The 14,260-nt window shown below is 43.5% G+C and overlaps 2 protein-coding genes and 2 long non-coding RNA genes across 4 annotated transcripts; 2 read left to right on the plus strand and 2 right to left on the minus strand.

The window, feature by feature from the left end:
* The first annotated feature begins 1,734 nt into the window (after positions 1-1,734).
* LOC119745246 (tigger transposable element-derived protein 4-like) lies at positions 1,735-3,155 on the plus strand. The gene has a single exon (XM_038221469.1). It carries the CDS (start codon positions 2,661-2,663, stop codon positions 3,153-3,155), a length of 495 nt encoding a protein of 164 aa, XP_038077397.1. The 5' UTR covers positions 1,735-2,660.
* Positions 3,156-3,264: 109 nt separating this feature from the next.
* LOC119745247 (tigger transposable element-derived protein 6-like) lies at positions 3,265-4,287 on the plus strand. The gene is made up of 2 exons (XM_038221470.1): positions 3,265-3,865; positions 3,995-4,287. The coding sequence occupies exons 1-2, from the start codon at positions 3,265-3,267 to the stop codon at positions 4,285-4,287; spliced, it is 894 nt and encodes a 297-aa protein (XP_038077398.1).
* Positions 4,288-5,962: 1,675 nt separating this feature from the next.
* On the minus strand, positions 5,963-8,494 carry LOC119745350. Its single transcript, XR_005273624.1, has 2 exons — positions 7,171-8,494; positions 5,963-6,513 (listed from the first exon to the last, which is right to left on the minus strand). It is a non-coding gene; the product is annotated as an uncharacterized LOC119745350 (long non-coding RNA).
* A 960-nt stretch (positions 8,495-9,454) lies between these two features.
* LOC119745349 lies at positions 9,455-11,804 on the minus strand. The gene is made up of 2 exons (XR_005273623.1): positions 11,212-11,804; positions 9,455-10,078 (listed from the first exon to the last, which is right to left on the minus strand). It is a non-coding gene; the product is annotated as an uncharacterized LOC119745349 (long non-coding RNA).
* Between the last annotated feature and the right edge of the window lie 2,456 nt (positions 11,805-14,260).

The following is a 14,260-nucleotide window of genomic DNA, read 5'->3' on the forward strand; positions in this document are numbered from 1 at the left end:
CTTGACAGTTGTTGATAATGATGATATGATGCTTACACTGTAGCAAGCCCATGGGCAACGCCCCCCAATGCAGGGCTATCACCCATCCCAACCACCACCCCATCAGATGAGTTATGGAGCCCCTCAACACGGGTATGGAGCTCCTCCCCCTCAGTATAACCCTCAGCAATATCCTGCAGCCACTGGTCAACAGCCTGGATATCAACAGCCTGGATATCAACAGCCTGGTATGCCACCAGGAGCAGATCCAACACTGTGGCATTGGTTTCAGGTATGCATCATACATTTATTGGTACTATTGGTACATGTATATCATTTAGAAGTTTATAAATCTGCTTTTAGCATCATAAAATAGTTGTTGAGCAAAGAAGGAGGGCTGATTTACCTACTGAACTATCCATTTAACAATTGTTGACTGCTGTGATGTGGGATATGTACCCGAGGCAAAGCCGAGCGTGCTATATGCGCCCCGAGGGGGTTAAATACACCATATCCCACATCACTATGCAAGAATAAGTTAAATCACTGCTTTGTAACCTTTGATAACTGCAGGATTTCCTGCCAGACATGAGACTGAGGGGTTGCAGTTCTCAATCATGAGTACACAGGCAAGCCCTACTCGCACACGTGCGGCCAGGTCCCATATGCACGCGCAACACATGCAATATCGTATGCTTGGATACTGTAATTTCATTGCTCAAGAACAGTCATGTGTCCTGTCTGTAAAAGTGCATGCATGTATACAGTGGTTAACCTCACAATGCGCACGTGTAGAACCTCCACACGCACTTGCAACTGAGAACTGCATGCAATGCGCAACTGCCCAGTCTAGTGTCCAGCAGGAAAGCCTGCAGTAATCAAGGGTTACACCACACTAAAAGTAAAGGTAAATGGGGACGAACCTGTGTTCACAGGAACAGAGTGCCCAGCTCTCTTTCAAAGCGATTGGGCCAGACTCGAGTCCATGAAATGTAGCTGTGGGGGGATCGCCACACCTCCTCCACAGCGAGTCTGTTACATGTACCTTCCCAGCATTGAAAAATGCCGGTACCCATTTAACACTTGGGTTGAGAGGAGTAATTGAGGTAAAGCGCATTACTCAAGGGCACAGCACGCATGGCCACGGCGGGGCTTGAACCCACAATCTCATGATCATGAACCCTTAGCCCTACCGCTAGACCACACATCTGAATTAATTTATTTCTCACATACATTAAAGTAGTAAGTTACAACCATTTATCGTTTGACTTATTGGCACGAAATATCCCCATGGGTCCTGCGGATGACAGCAGAGGAAATCAGTCTGGCTTTAACCATCTTATTCCAACTATGCCTTGATACTGGGGTCGTTCCCAAGCATTGGTTATGTGCAAACGTAACGCCTATCTTCAAAAAAGGAGACAAAACTCAGCCAGCAAATTATAGATCTGTCAACCTAACTGCAGTGTGCAGTAAAATCATAGAACACATTCTCCAATCTAATATCATGAACCATTTGGACTCACATAGTATACTATGTCAACAACACGGTTTTCGTAAGGGTCATTCCTGTGAAACTCAACTTCTATCAACAATACAAGATATAGTCCAAAACCTGGACAGAAAACATAAAGTGGACATAATCATAATGGACTTCCAAAAGGCCTTTGACAAGGTTCCCCACAGGAGATTACTTCTGAAGTTACAGCAGTATGGGATAAGAGCAAATATCCATAAATGGATTGAAAGTTTCCTGACCCAACAAAAACAACGTGTTGCAGTGGACGGTGAATTCTCCAAATGGGTGGACGTAGAGCCAAGTGTGCCACAGGGTCCATTCAGGACCATTGGATTTTCTACTGTTCATTAATGATCTCCCACACGGCATTGAATTGACTGTCTGCTTGTTTGCCGATCATTGTACAGTCGGCTCCCGTTATAGCGAAAACGGCTAGAACGAAATTCCGGTTATTACAAACAAATACCTTTGGTCCCGGCAAAATTGTGCACATGTCTATGGGGAAAATTTCGCTTAAGACGAAAACGGACTGTACGAAATTCCTGTTAAAGCGAAAGGTTTTGGCGACCCGGTTGCGTAAAAATGCATTGTCAGCGACCCATTTATAACGAAAGGTAATCTGGCGCACGGCTTTTTTCGTTCAATTTGAAAGCAGTACAATGTATTAGTAATCAGCAGGTGTCCGTCTTGTGTGAGTAGTTTCATGTTGCCGACGTAGATGTATTCAGATGGAGGTGCTAATCGGTTTGCCGGCGCACAGTCAAGTTAATCTCGCGCTGCAGTTAGGCCTGTCATGGCAGTGTTGCAAAGACGCGTGCCAGTCACCCGAGCCACTTGCACATCGCCATTGTGCCATTAATCAAAGACGTACTTCGACCTTTGTGAATGGGCTTTCCCAATTTGTACCTAATTCTGCCGGTTAACAACAAAGGCCCATCATCAAAGTGTTCCGATGACGAGTGCCAGTCACCCGCACCACTTGCACATCGCCATTGTGACATTCATCCAAGACGTGACATTTGTGAATGGGCTTTTCCAATATGTACCTAATTCTGTCGGCTTGCATTAATGAAAGGGAAACAAAAGCTCAGATTGGTCAAGCGTAATTACGATGTCTTTTGTCATCGAGTCGGGCAGATATTGGATATAAGGGGTGTAGAATATGACAAGTGATCATTACGATTATCGTACTTCTGAGCTGACTACTGATACTTCTGAGCTGACTACTGTTATCATCATGACTTCGATCAAGGTTAAGCGTAAGGGGCTGTCCCTCTCAACAAAAATGGAAATCATCAAAGCTACTGAAGCAGGACGCAAGAAGGGAGACATCGCACGGGAGTTTGGAATCGTTCCAAGCACCTTGTCGACAGTCCTGAAGAACAAGCAAGACATCAAGGCAAAGTTCGAACTTTCGAAGTTCGAACCTTCACGGCAGCGATTCCGGAATGCGACGTTTGAGGATGTCGAGGAAGCCCTCCTTCGTTGGTTCAAAGGCAACCGGTCCAAGAATTTGCCTATCAGCGGTCCCCTTCTCCGTGAAAAGGCCGACCAGTTGGCGAAGTTGTTGGGCCACAACACATTTTCCGCAAGTGCTGGCTGGCTGTCCCGGTTCAAGGAGCGCCATGGCATCATGCGTGGACCGTGGCGTAGTTGACGACTGGGTGAAGGTCACCCTCCCTGGTCTTCTTCGTGGTTTCGAGCCCAAGGACATCTTCAATGCAGATGAAACTGGCCTGTTCTTCCGCCTGACTCCTGACAAGACCATGGCTTTCAAGGGCGAACAGTGTCACGGCGGCAAGCAGAGCAAGGACCGGGTCACCGTCCTGCTTTGCGCTAACATGGACGGGTCCGAGAAGCTGAAGCCGGTCGTCATCGGGAAATTTCAAAACCCACGTTGCTTCAAGAATGTCAAGTACCTCCCGGTGATGTACCGTGCGAACCGCAAGGCCTGGATGGTTTTGGAGCTGTTCACCGAGTGGATCTGTCGTCTTGACCGTTGGTTTGCTAGACGGCAACGCAAAGTTTTGATGTTCGTCGACAACTGTGCGGCCCATCCCCATGTCCAGAACCTTGAAGCCGTCACCCTCGTGTTCCTCCCTCCCAACACCACGTCACACCTACAGCCCATGGACCAGGGTGTCATCATGAACTTCAAGGTGAACTACCGCCGTCAGCTTCTGCAACATCTGCTTCAGAGCTATGATTCCGGTGTCACCCCTAAAGCAGTCAACGTGAAGGAGGCCATCGACATGACCGACTTGGCATGGCGAAATGTCAAGGCGGATTGTATCGCCTGCTGTTTTGCCAAGGCGGGGTTCGTCACTGCAAGTCAAGATCCCGAAGGTCAAGATCAAGATCCCGAAGGTCAAGTGCCCGAGCAAGATTAAGCCCAAGCCAGTCAAGATCGGCCAGACAACATCTGGAGCAGATTGGCCCAGCACATCGAGCTTCCTGCGTCCTTCAACCAGTACGTACAGTCCGATTCCGTCATAGACTGTACGGAAGAACCCACCGAAGAGCAGATAGCGGAGAGCGTGACGGCCGAGAGAGCTGGTGCAGTTGAAGAAGAACCAAAAGACAAGGAGGAGGCGCCAACGGAGGAACAACGGCCAAGAAATGTCACCGACTGCCTGAGCCTAATGCACCAGGTTCGGGACTATCTCTGCAGCCAGCCCGACATGGACGACGATGTCTACGATCACGCCGCTGCAATCCTGCAGTACCTCTCCAGTAGGCAGCAAGACAAGATGTCACAGCGGAAGATAACGGACTTCTTCAAGGTGTAACATCACCTTCCAGATAAAGCAAACCAAACGGCTCTTTTCAGAGCCACCACATTTTCAAAAAAGAGATTTGAATCCCGACTCAAATAAAAATAACGAACCCCCACCCTATTACCCAGAGCAAATAAAAATAATCCCCCTCCCCCAAATAGAACCCCTTATACAAAATTGGAAATTAAATAAAACATAATTTACCCTCTCCCTCCCCGGCACAGATTTGATTTGATTTAAAAAAAAAAATGTAAGGTTAAACAAAAATTACAAAGCACCCCATTACAAATCCAAAATAAAATAAACAATCCTAGACTATCCCAAAATTCTCCAAAACGTAATTTCATTCAAAATTATTCACGACCTCCCGTAAATTACTCCCCCCTCCCAAAAAAAATATTTTCTTAAATTATTTATGAAATTATAATCAAAACTCTGCCAAAATTGTCTCATTAAAAAACTTATTCATTTGAGCACCAGCACAAAATACGTTAAGCTATTTCGTAACTTTTACAAAAAGGAACCTGCTGGGACGATAAGAAACTGATCACCATCAACGCTGGACATAATGCATACATATGCAAAGCTATGAATAAATGAACTGGTGCACGCCAATGAGCTCGTCCGCTTGCGTGACGTTGAAATCGTCAGACGTTAATATCCAATCACGATGTAAGATTATGACATCATCATTCATTAGGACACTGACTCATGAGGGCGCTCTACCAATTTGTAAAATCTACTCAGATCACGGACGGACCGGAAAATCTGGAACGTAAATGACAAAGGTTTCTCGGCCGTGTGCTTGAAAACGCTTATCACATTGTCACATTGAAATCTGCAAGACGAAAGGACAATACAATTTAAATGTCTCTCCATGACACAATTTGTGCTGGAGAGATTACTTACTTTGAACATTGAAGTGATCCAGGTCATCCGCCGTTGACTTCTTCCTCATCGATGATCAAGCAATAAAACGTCACATTTTCGTAATGTTTATTTTATTTTCGTTTCGTACATTAAACATTCTTTTTTCACTTGACACAATGATACATTTTAAACATTATTTTTTATTTGACAAATCACATCATAGAGTGCATGTTCTTAATTGCTTTCAAACAGAAAAAGTCATTGGGTACATTACGTACGTTCACAAGCGTGCACAATAGGGCCAATTCCAGGTGAACAATGGACGGGAAACATTGTATCGGATATTACGAAATTCGGATACAACGAACATTTTGGCCGGTCCCGTGGTTTTCGCTATAACGGGAGCCGACTGTATTCCGTATTCGACCATAGCCGGACCTGAGGATGCTGACAGACTACAAAGGGATTTGGACACGCTTACATCATGGCAGAACAAGTGGCAGATGGCCTTCAATGCGCAGAAATGTCATGTGTTACACGTCACTCATGCCAGATCACTATTACAATTCACATATTCACTAAATAACACTATTTTACAAGAAACAACTAATCAGACTTACCTAGGGTTAGACATAAGTCATTCATGATATGTCCTGGAACTCGCACATTGACAGAATGTCAGGCAACGCCAATCAAACTCTGGGTTATGTAAGATGGAACTTAATACACGCCTGTCCCAAACATATCTGTAAGCCAAGGACCCTGTGGGCTAGAGTTGTCAGTTATTAAATGTGGAATGAATCAATAAAACTAGAAGTATGGAATGATCTCAAACAATCAATCTTTATTCTTAGTTATTTCTTAGAACAACTCTCACAACAACAGTACAATAAAAATGCAATACAATGTTTCCAAAAAAAAACAGGATATGGTCGACCAGGCCCTATACATGTACATGTAGTTGTTTGTTCCCGGGAACTCACTCGGTGTGTGTGTACACTAATATTAAAGTAACTGTTCGGGACCGGTTACGTCTGGCAGTCCTCAGTTCAAGACTGAGTCGATCCCAATAGTTCGTGGAACTTCTGAGAGTTCAGTTGACGGGTGTCAATTTTGGTCTCACTCCACCGTAGCTCTGGACAGGCTGGAGACAATCGATGAATCCTCTTCATCCACAATCACACGACAGTCATCTAATGCTGACCTGTAACCATGGTAACTCAGTGTCTGCTGAACTCGCCGCACAGTGTGAAGCCAGTACTCGGGTTGGCCGCCGTCGACAACAGCCTCTCAGCTCGTCTCTGCTGATAGGGACACGGACACTGCTACCCCAGGTCTTATGACTTAGGAGAACTTCCTCCTCGTATTCTGAGAGATTACAATTAATAGAACATACAAATCTAAGTGCTCAAGGAAAGACATTTGACTTGAAATTTAAGATGCCAAACTACATTGGTCTAAAGCAGTAAACACCATGTGTTTGTTGGATGTTTCATTTGTTTTTAAACAACAATAAACATACACAACATGTCAATCAACATGCACAAACAAATTGCATGTAAAAAAAAATACAAATATCAATTTAGGCATAACATCTTGTTACATAATTAGAAAGTGCTTATCACATGTATATTATTGGATAAAATCTAGTGCCTGCCTGCATAAACAGAAACATAGCACAATGCATGTTTATCCCCCAAAAACAGTTCCAGAAAGTCCCAAGTTTTATAATGGGAAATTATCATCAAGTCACAGGTTTTATAAACGGAAATAATCCACTTTGGATCAGTTTGAGAGTAAATAATAAATCTATTTCTCCACTGGTAAATATTAACAGTTCCCGATTATTTTATGCGAAAACCCGTACCATGACATATTTCATTTACACATGTACATGTAGTTGGAGCACACATACACGACACAAGATTTATGTGAAAATCCCTTCCTGTGAATACATGATTGTAAGCATGAATTTAACCTCCCTCATATTCCAGTATGATATTATATCCCTTTTATGACACTCACCTGAGAGCCACAGACTGAATAAGTCACTCTTAAAGCACTTTTTCGAACAAATCTCTCGTACTTTTCAGAGAACACGTTGAAAAACGCGCAGACAAAATGGCGAACAATGCACAAGCACACTTTTGCCGCGCAACCCCAGAGGGCGCCATTCCACAGAATCACGGGCTACATATCAAAGAAATCTCATATAAAACCCTGGTCAGACCAATACTGGACTGCTGTTCCTCAGTATGGCACCCCATACCAAAAAGCTCATAGACCAACTGGAAGCAATTCAAAACAGGGCCGCTAGATTCGTCACAGGGGACTATGGACGTAAAAGTAGTGTCACAGCAATGGAAAAGGACTTAAACTGGGAAGATCTACAACAGAGAAGAAAAGTATGTCGTCTCACAAACTTCCAACAAGCGATCGCAGGTCGCCTCGCCGTACCAGTGCAAAACATCCTGCGTCTGGTCGAAAGGAATCTACATGTACAATGTACATGTAAGACACACATCACCAGCTTCCAACAGCTTCATACCCATCACTACCAATGAAAACTGTTATAAATTTGCCTTCATCGCCCGCACGATCGTCAATTGGAACGCTTTTCCAGAAACCATCACTACAATCCAAGAATAACTTCAAAGAAGCAGTACACAACTACCTAAGCCAGCAAATAACTCAACACTCTCTCCGCTATTTCATCAAGCGCATCGAACCCGGCCCGGTTGGCCCCTATATTTAGGGGTGTTGGGCAGTATTGCAACAAGACAAGATAACAAAACAATTGTTGACTGCTGTGATGTGGGATATGCACCTGAGGCGAAGCCGAGGGTGCTATGCGCATCTTGCGGGGCGCATAGCCTTCTTGGATTCGCCTCAGGTGCTATGCGCTAGGCTTGGGAGACTAGTGCACCTAGTCACCTAGTCACCAATACCAAATGGTATAGGTAGTCATGACAATCGTTGACTAGTTGTTATTCAGCGACTTATGTTCGCGACTACTACGTGCGACTACACTCGGCACTACTTTTTTTTCCTTTAAATGTCGGCTGATGTTGCAGATGACGCTTCGATCCCCTTAAAACTCTCAAAAATATCCTTCAGAGTGGAGCTTGAGGTGACCTCAGTAAGGCTATAAGACTTAAGAATTTTGCACCCACTTACCATCTCGACAGACACGAACATTCTTCGTGGAATTTGGAAAGTCAAGACAAAAATCAGAGAAAACGGTAACGTCAGACCATACAGCGACATCGACATCGTGCACGAGCTACCAAACTGGTCATCAGTCTGCTCCCTTACATATTGTGCTAATTAAAAAGCATTTACAAGTTCCAGATACACGACCATCACGCCCTCAGTCTGGCTTCTAAACGCACAATTACAAAATTACAACACCGTCTGCAAATGGTGCCTGACTAAATTTAGTGTAAAATATATGGGAGACCAGAGAGGCCACATAAAGCTTATACTCGATCATAACCCCATCTAAAACACGTTAAAATTGTGAAGCAGCAGGATTCCAGGCAAACCAGTGAGTTTGGCGGTTTTGAGACATCATCTTACATTGAAAAAAAACTTTTCAATTTTGCCGACACGCATGGCTACGGCGACGCGCGCACAGACCAGAAACCGGAGACTTTTTTTTTTGGCCTTAAACAATGTTATTATAGTCGCGACTAGTCAACTAGTTGCGACTTTTTATTGATAGTTGCCGCGACTACTGAAATTCAGTAGTTGCCCACACCTCCTATGCGCCTTTCGGGTGTTAAAAGCGGCATATCCCACATCACGACAGTCAACAATTGTTAAGCAGCCCAGTGAATGACGTCCATTTATATGGAACGCAGTGTATATATGAGGTTCATTTATATGGAACGCAGTGTATGACATTACAGACTAGACACGTGGCTGTTCTAGACCAATCAAAGTGCAGTATCCAAGCACATGATATAACAACCCTTTATGTTGACTGACTCCCACTTTGTCTATGTGTTAATATTTTGTTCAAGGGGCACTAGTTAGAAACCACAGTATAAATGTGTTTTTGCCTTGTGGCCAGGGTTCACACCCAAAGTCAATGCTTACAACATTAGTAATGCTGTAAACCTGGGAAATGGTTATTAGATTTTATTGAGATGAACCTCAAAGGAAATCTGACAAGGTTCCCCTAGTCAGTGTCACCTTGTGGTTTATTTCATTGTAACCCGTGGTTCAATTTCAAAATAACAGGAACCAAATCTTGTATTAATTTAACTCCCTTTTGAAAAAACTCTTGACTTCACACAATTTAGGATTTACGTACACAATGAAATATGTTTTATTGCCAGAAATAAAGTGGTCTCAAGCAATGGCCATACAAATGAAAATGCAGTGAGGTTAAGTATAATTCACAGAAAACACAGGATCCTGTAAGATTTAAAATACAAAGCTAGAGCTCAGAAAAAAAAGGCGCCAAACTATAAAATGGTTAGACTCGCGATTCGTCCATCCGCGGTAGTTCGGAGTCCATCATAGTGTGTAGAAGAACTTGAAGATAATTGAAGAACGATGTAAGTAGACTAGTAGACGAAGGGTTCAGTTGAAGATGAAGTAGAAATGACAACTCTCGTCATTTGTCGGTACAGTAAAACAAAGATATACTTGCGGAGTCTTGATAGATGATGTGGCTGTGTCTAGGGCAGTGCTGGTTGTTGTGTCTATGGTAGAGCTGGGTTTTCTTGGAAGACTTGGTCACTCGGATATCAAGGATCTTGGGTGGAGCTGGGTTGCTCGGACGTCTTGGTCTTGGACGTCATTGATAGTGACGGGTCTCCGACTCACTGGAGCACGTAAGAGGGTGTCAGGCGGGCAGATCGGGGAACATTCAGACAGTCCCGTCTAGGTCTCCCTTGAAGTGACATGGTCCAGTCTTTTTAGCCTAAAACAGAGAGTTACATGGTGGTCCATGCCACATTACTAATATTATCTAACACTACGAAGTCAGACCAAAATGGCTGACTTTTCTACATGTAAACAACACACTTCCGTGATCACACATCATGTGCGAAACTTTAAATTTGAATATCAACCTACATGTTAATTAACATGTATCTTCATCATAGAAAAATATCAAAGAAATCAACTTGTCACCTAGTACTTCTTAGACAATAATCTAAAGTATTCACTTTGAACGACTTTAAAACCAGGCACGATCAAAGGATTACTTTTCTCAGTCTCGTACATGAGACACAAATAAAAAATAAAGGAACTCCACCTCTTAATCGAACTGTTTATGTACGGGAAGACTAACTTCCAAAACTTGATCATGAGATAACCACAAATGTAGATCTCTAAGTTTCGGTCCACAACAAAATAATATGCAAACACCCAAAAACTAGAACCTACAATTTATATTACACAAGTGTGCATCTTTTCTTGTGTAACCCAAAACTCTATCACAAGACATCAGTTTGTGTCTTTGAGTTTGGGTAAATCAAATCACAAGAAAATAGTCAAATATTTGTTAAAGTACTTAAACAAGTACCGTAAGTCGCAACCGTGGAATAGAACTTCAACAAAATAGCTAATCAGTCCAGACTGTAGGACTTTAGTCAGTTTACCACAGAAATATCACAGATACGATGGGTGGTAAACCATGACTCCATAAAAATACAAAAATCTGTACACAATGCTGAATAAAATCTGGAGCATTACTCATTTTTGGTTTGACCTCAAACCACTACATGTAACTTCAAAGATAAAATAGAAAATGCACGGATCCAATTCACTGCACAAATTTGCTAAAACACTTCTCTAAAGGTAGCAATAAAAGATGCAAAACTCTCCAATTGAATATCCTTTAAGAATCTCTCAGAACATCATTAACCTTGGTAATAATATACAAAATGGTTAGTCTCTCTCTCATGAATTTGTCTAGCCTTACTAAAATGTGTGAAGTCCAGACTTCATAGAAAAATCAATTTAAGCGATTCTCTTCACAACTTACAAAAGTCACAGTGAAAAGGTAATGACTATGATAATATAAACATGATAAATAATTACTCAACTTACCTAAAACAGAGAGCCAACATTCGTGCAAAAAGGAGGGAACTTGGAATCAGGATCCTCCAATCGAACAACAAAATGATGCAAAATGGCTGGTGAAAATGGTAGGCATGCAGTCAGCACGGTGGCAGAATCAGGAATGCCAAGCTCTGCTAAAATTTTGGGGCAGCTAGCACCAAGACCATGCCCTGAACACATGACTAGCCAGGCTCTCATTGGTCAAACTTCAAATTGTCACACAAGACTCTAATGCCGATTGGTCATTTAGTAACCAGGCAGATGAACACTCAGCAGAGTTTGTGGTTTTCACAGCTTCTGCAAGGTGTGATCAACAACCAGGGATTAAGTGTCCCTACATCCTGCTCAGCTCCTGGAGGAGTACACAACTGGGGCACCAGTCAGTAATAAAAGGCAGAGGACACAAAAGACATCCTCTATTCTTCCAGGAAGTGGGCAAGATCAAAGACAGGCTTTAACAAAAGTAGGAAAAGATCAAAGGTCTACTGGAACACAAGTCACCAGTAGAAAAGATGAAACATTTTAAAAGATTAGAAAAGGGAAATTATGCAAATAGTAAACACAGTCATATAAAATAATACTATAACATGGTTACATCATGATTCAGAAAATTTGGCTAATACATGTGAGGGAATAAATAATGTGTTTGGCCTGTTTTTTTACAAGCACGTTTAAAGGGAATGTACAACATTTGCTTTTGCTGCAATTTTCAGAAATAAATGGATTTGGAGGATTAGTATGTTATAGCAAATATTGTTACACTGACTTGTGTCACGTTTTGGGTTCGTAGATGCTGGAAAAAGCAAGAAAACCAATCATATTCTTGTAGTCTGGTTCCCAGACCCCAATTAAGATGAAACGGAGCAATTTATAGACTTTGGGGAATTGTACGATCAAAGAATCAGTCTAGCAGGCTTGTAGTCTTCACAGGTGTGTAATCAATTGCAAAGAAAATGCAGACAAACTAAATATGAAAAACTAGGAGCATTTAAAAAAAAAAGCCAGTTTTCTCCAATGCTGGTCAGCCTGAAACATAAAGTTTTTCTTGAAAATGTCAGCACACCAGGAGCCACAACTTTACAGGATGCATTAGACTGCATTCCTTAACAATCAAGTAAGATATTTCGTGATAATTTGATCATTTCATTTTTTGATATTTGCAAATGTTGTATCTTCCCTTTAAAGCCAGTTTGAGGACTTTTAATTCATGTTTTGTGAAACACCCCTCTAGCTACGTTAATGGGGTGTGCCTCTTGTGAGTTGTACTAAAAATCTCCTTATATGGGGATTGGCGTGCGCATGGCCCAGAACCCGGCGGTGCCGGTGCAGTGTGAATTTAGGACTCTATGAAATATGGACTCACTGGTAGTATTGCGCATGCCTAAGTGAATATTGTGAACGTTCAACCAATAAAAGGGTAAAAGTGACCAGATTTCTGAGGAGTCCAAATTCATGTGACGCCGGGAAAAAAGTGTTTTAAAAGCAGTTGGTGTTTTATCAACCGTTTAAAAGCACCCAACCGTTTAAAACCACCCAGGGGTTCAACGGGTTAGGATGTGCTGGGGTGGAATGGAGAACTGAGCAGCTCCATCCCCACTGAAGTATCCCATCTTAAAGCACTGCGTCTCAACATTAGCCTCTCCTAATCAAATCCTACTGTCTGGCTTCTCGTGCCAACCCTGTTTCTACTAAATGACAGAGGGTGCAAGCGTGTTCCTGGCACTATAACCAGGTTACTCCGGGTAGGTGGAGCTCGTTAGCTTTGGTTGGCAGTTCACCTAGGAGGACAACTCTGACCACAAACCCGGGTAGGTAGAACTTGTTAGCCTAGATCGGCAATCTGCCTAGGAGAAGGACAACTCTGATCACAAACCTGGGTACGTAGAACTCATTAGCCTTGTTCGGCAGTCTACCATCTGTTTACATCTGTTCACTTAGGTCTCACTTGTGGCTCCCCATAGCTGTCAGCATGCGACAGCGGTCACTTCTGGGACAACAGCTTTGATGGCTAAACCAGGTGTGAAACCACAAATTAGGGCTTAATGTGACTACCCATACATGTGGGACATGTCTATCCCAGCAAGTAAAGACTGGATGCGGCAGAGCGAGTAGATGAGATCAACAGAGATCCCACGGTCATGAAGGCGACGACAGCAAAGCGTTGTGGAGCGCTCAGGGCACGGCAAGACACTATAGTCGTCGTGGCCATCCACTGCAGCCAAAGAAGTCTCCAGTCATGACCGCTCTTTTGTACCACCGGAACCGGCTTCCTAGGCCGAGAGTGTGGGATTTGCCCCTGTGCATCGACTTTCCCACTATAAACGCTTCCCGCACAGGTTACTATGTGCAACTCTCCTTAACTTCTCTATTTTCAAAGCCCTGTGGCGATGGGGAAGGGGCGAATGCAACAGGTGGAGGTGACCACTGGGAGTTGTAAGTTCCAACCCTGCACACAGGCGGCCTGTCGACAATAGTCGCTCTTTCTCTGACTCTGGGACAACAGAGGAGTTCGGCGTTCTCCCAGGCGACTGAGCAGCCCTTTTTAGGATAGCACTGCTCACCCTCACAGGAGGGAGGAGACTAAAAAAGGTGTCTCAAACATTGCTTGTCCCAACTCAAACTGGCCAGCTAGCCGCGGTTGGCAGTTTTTACCCATCCAGCGGTCGAAAACGGAAGAAAAATAAAAAGATATTTGGAGCATGGAACGTCCCAACACTAATTGACAAAGAGACCGCCACAAGACCTGAGAGGAGAACAGCCCTCATAGCAAGAGAACTGGCACGGTGCAGCATAGACGTCGCTGCGCTCAGTGAAACTAGGCTTGCAGAAGAAGGATCTGTTGCTGAACCCAAGGGCGGCTACACTTTTTTCTGGAAAGGCAAGGCCCAAGACGAGAACAGAATCCACAGGGTGGGACTAGCCATTAAGACGACACTTCTTAGCCAGCTACCAGATCTCCCTACCTCCATCAACGAGCGGCTGATGAAATTCCGTTTTTCTCTCAACCCCTCTCGTCATGTCACAGTCATCAGCGTCT

Source organism: Patiria miniata, unplaced genomic scaffold (genome assembly GCF_015706575.1).
Source record: "Patiria miniata isolate m_02_andy unplaced genomic scaffold, ASM1570657v1 HiC_scaffold_7, whole genome shotgun sequence".
Classification (NCBI taxonomy): Eukaryota; Metazoa; Echinodermata; class Asteroidea; order Valvatida; family Asterinidae; genus Patiria; species Patiria miniata.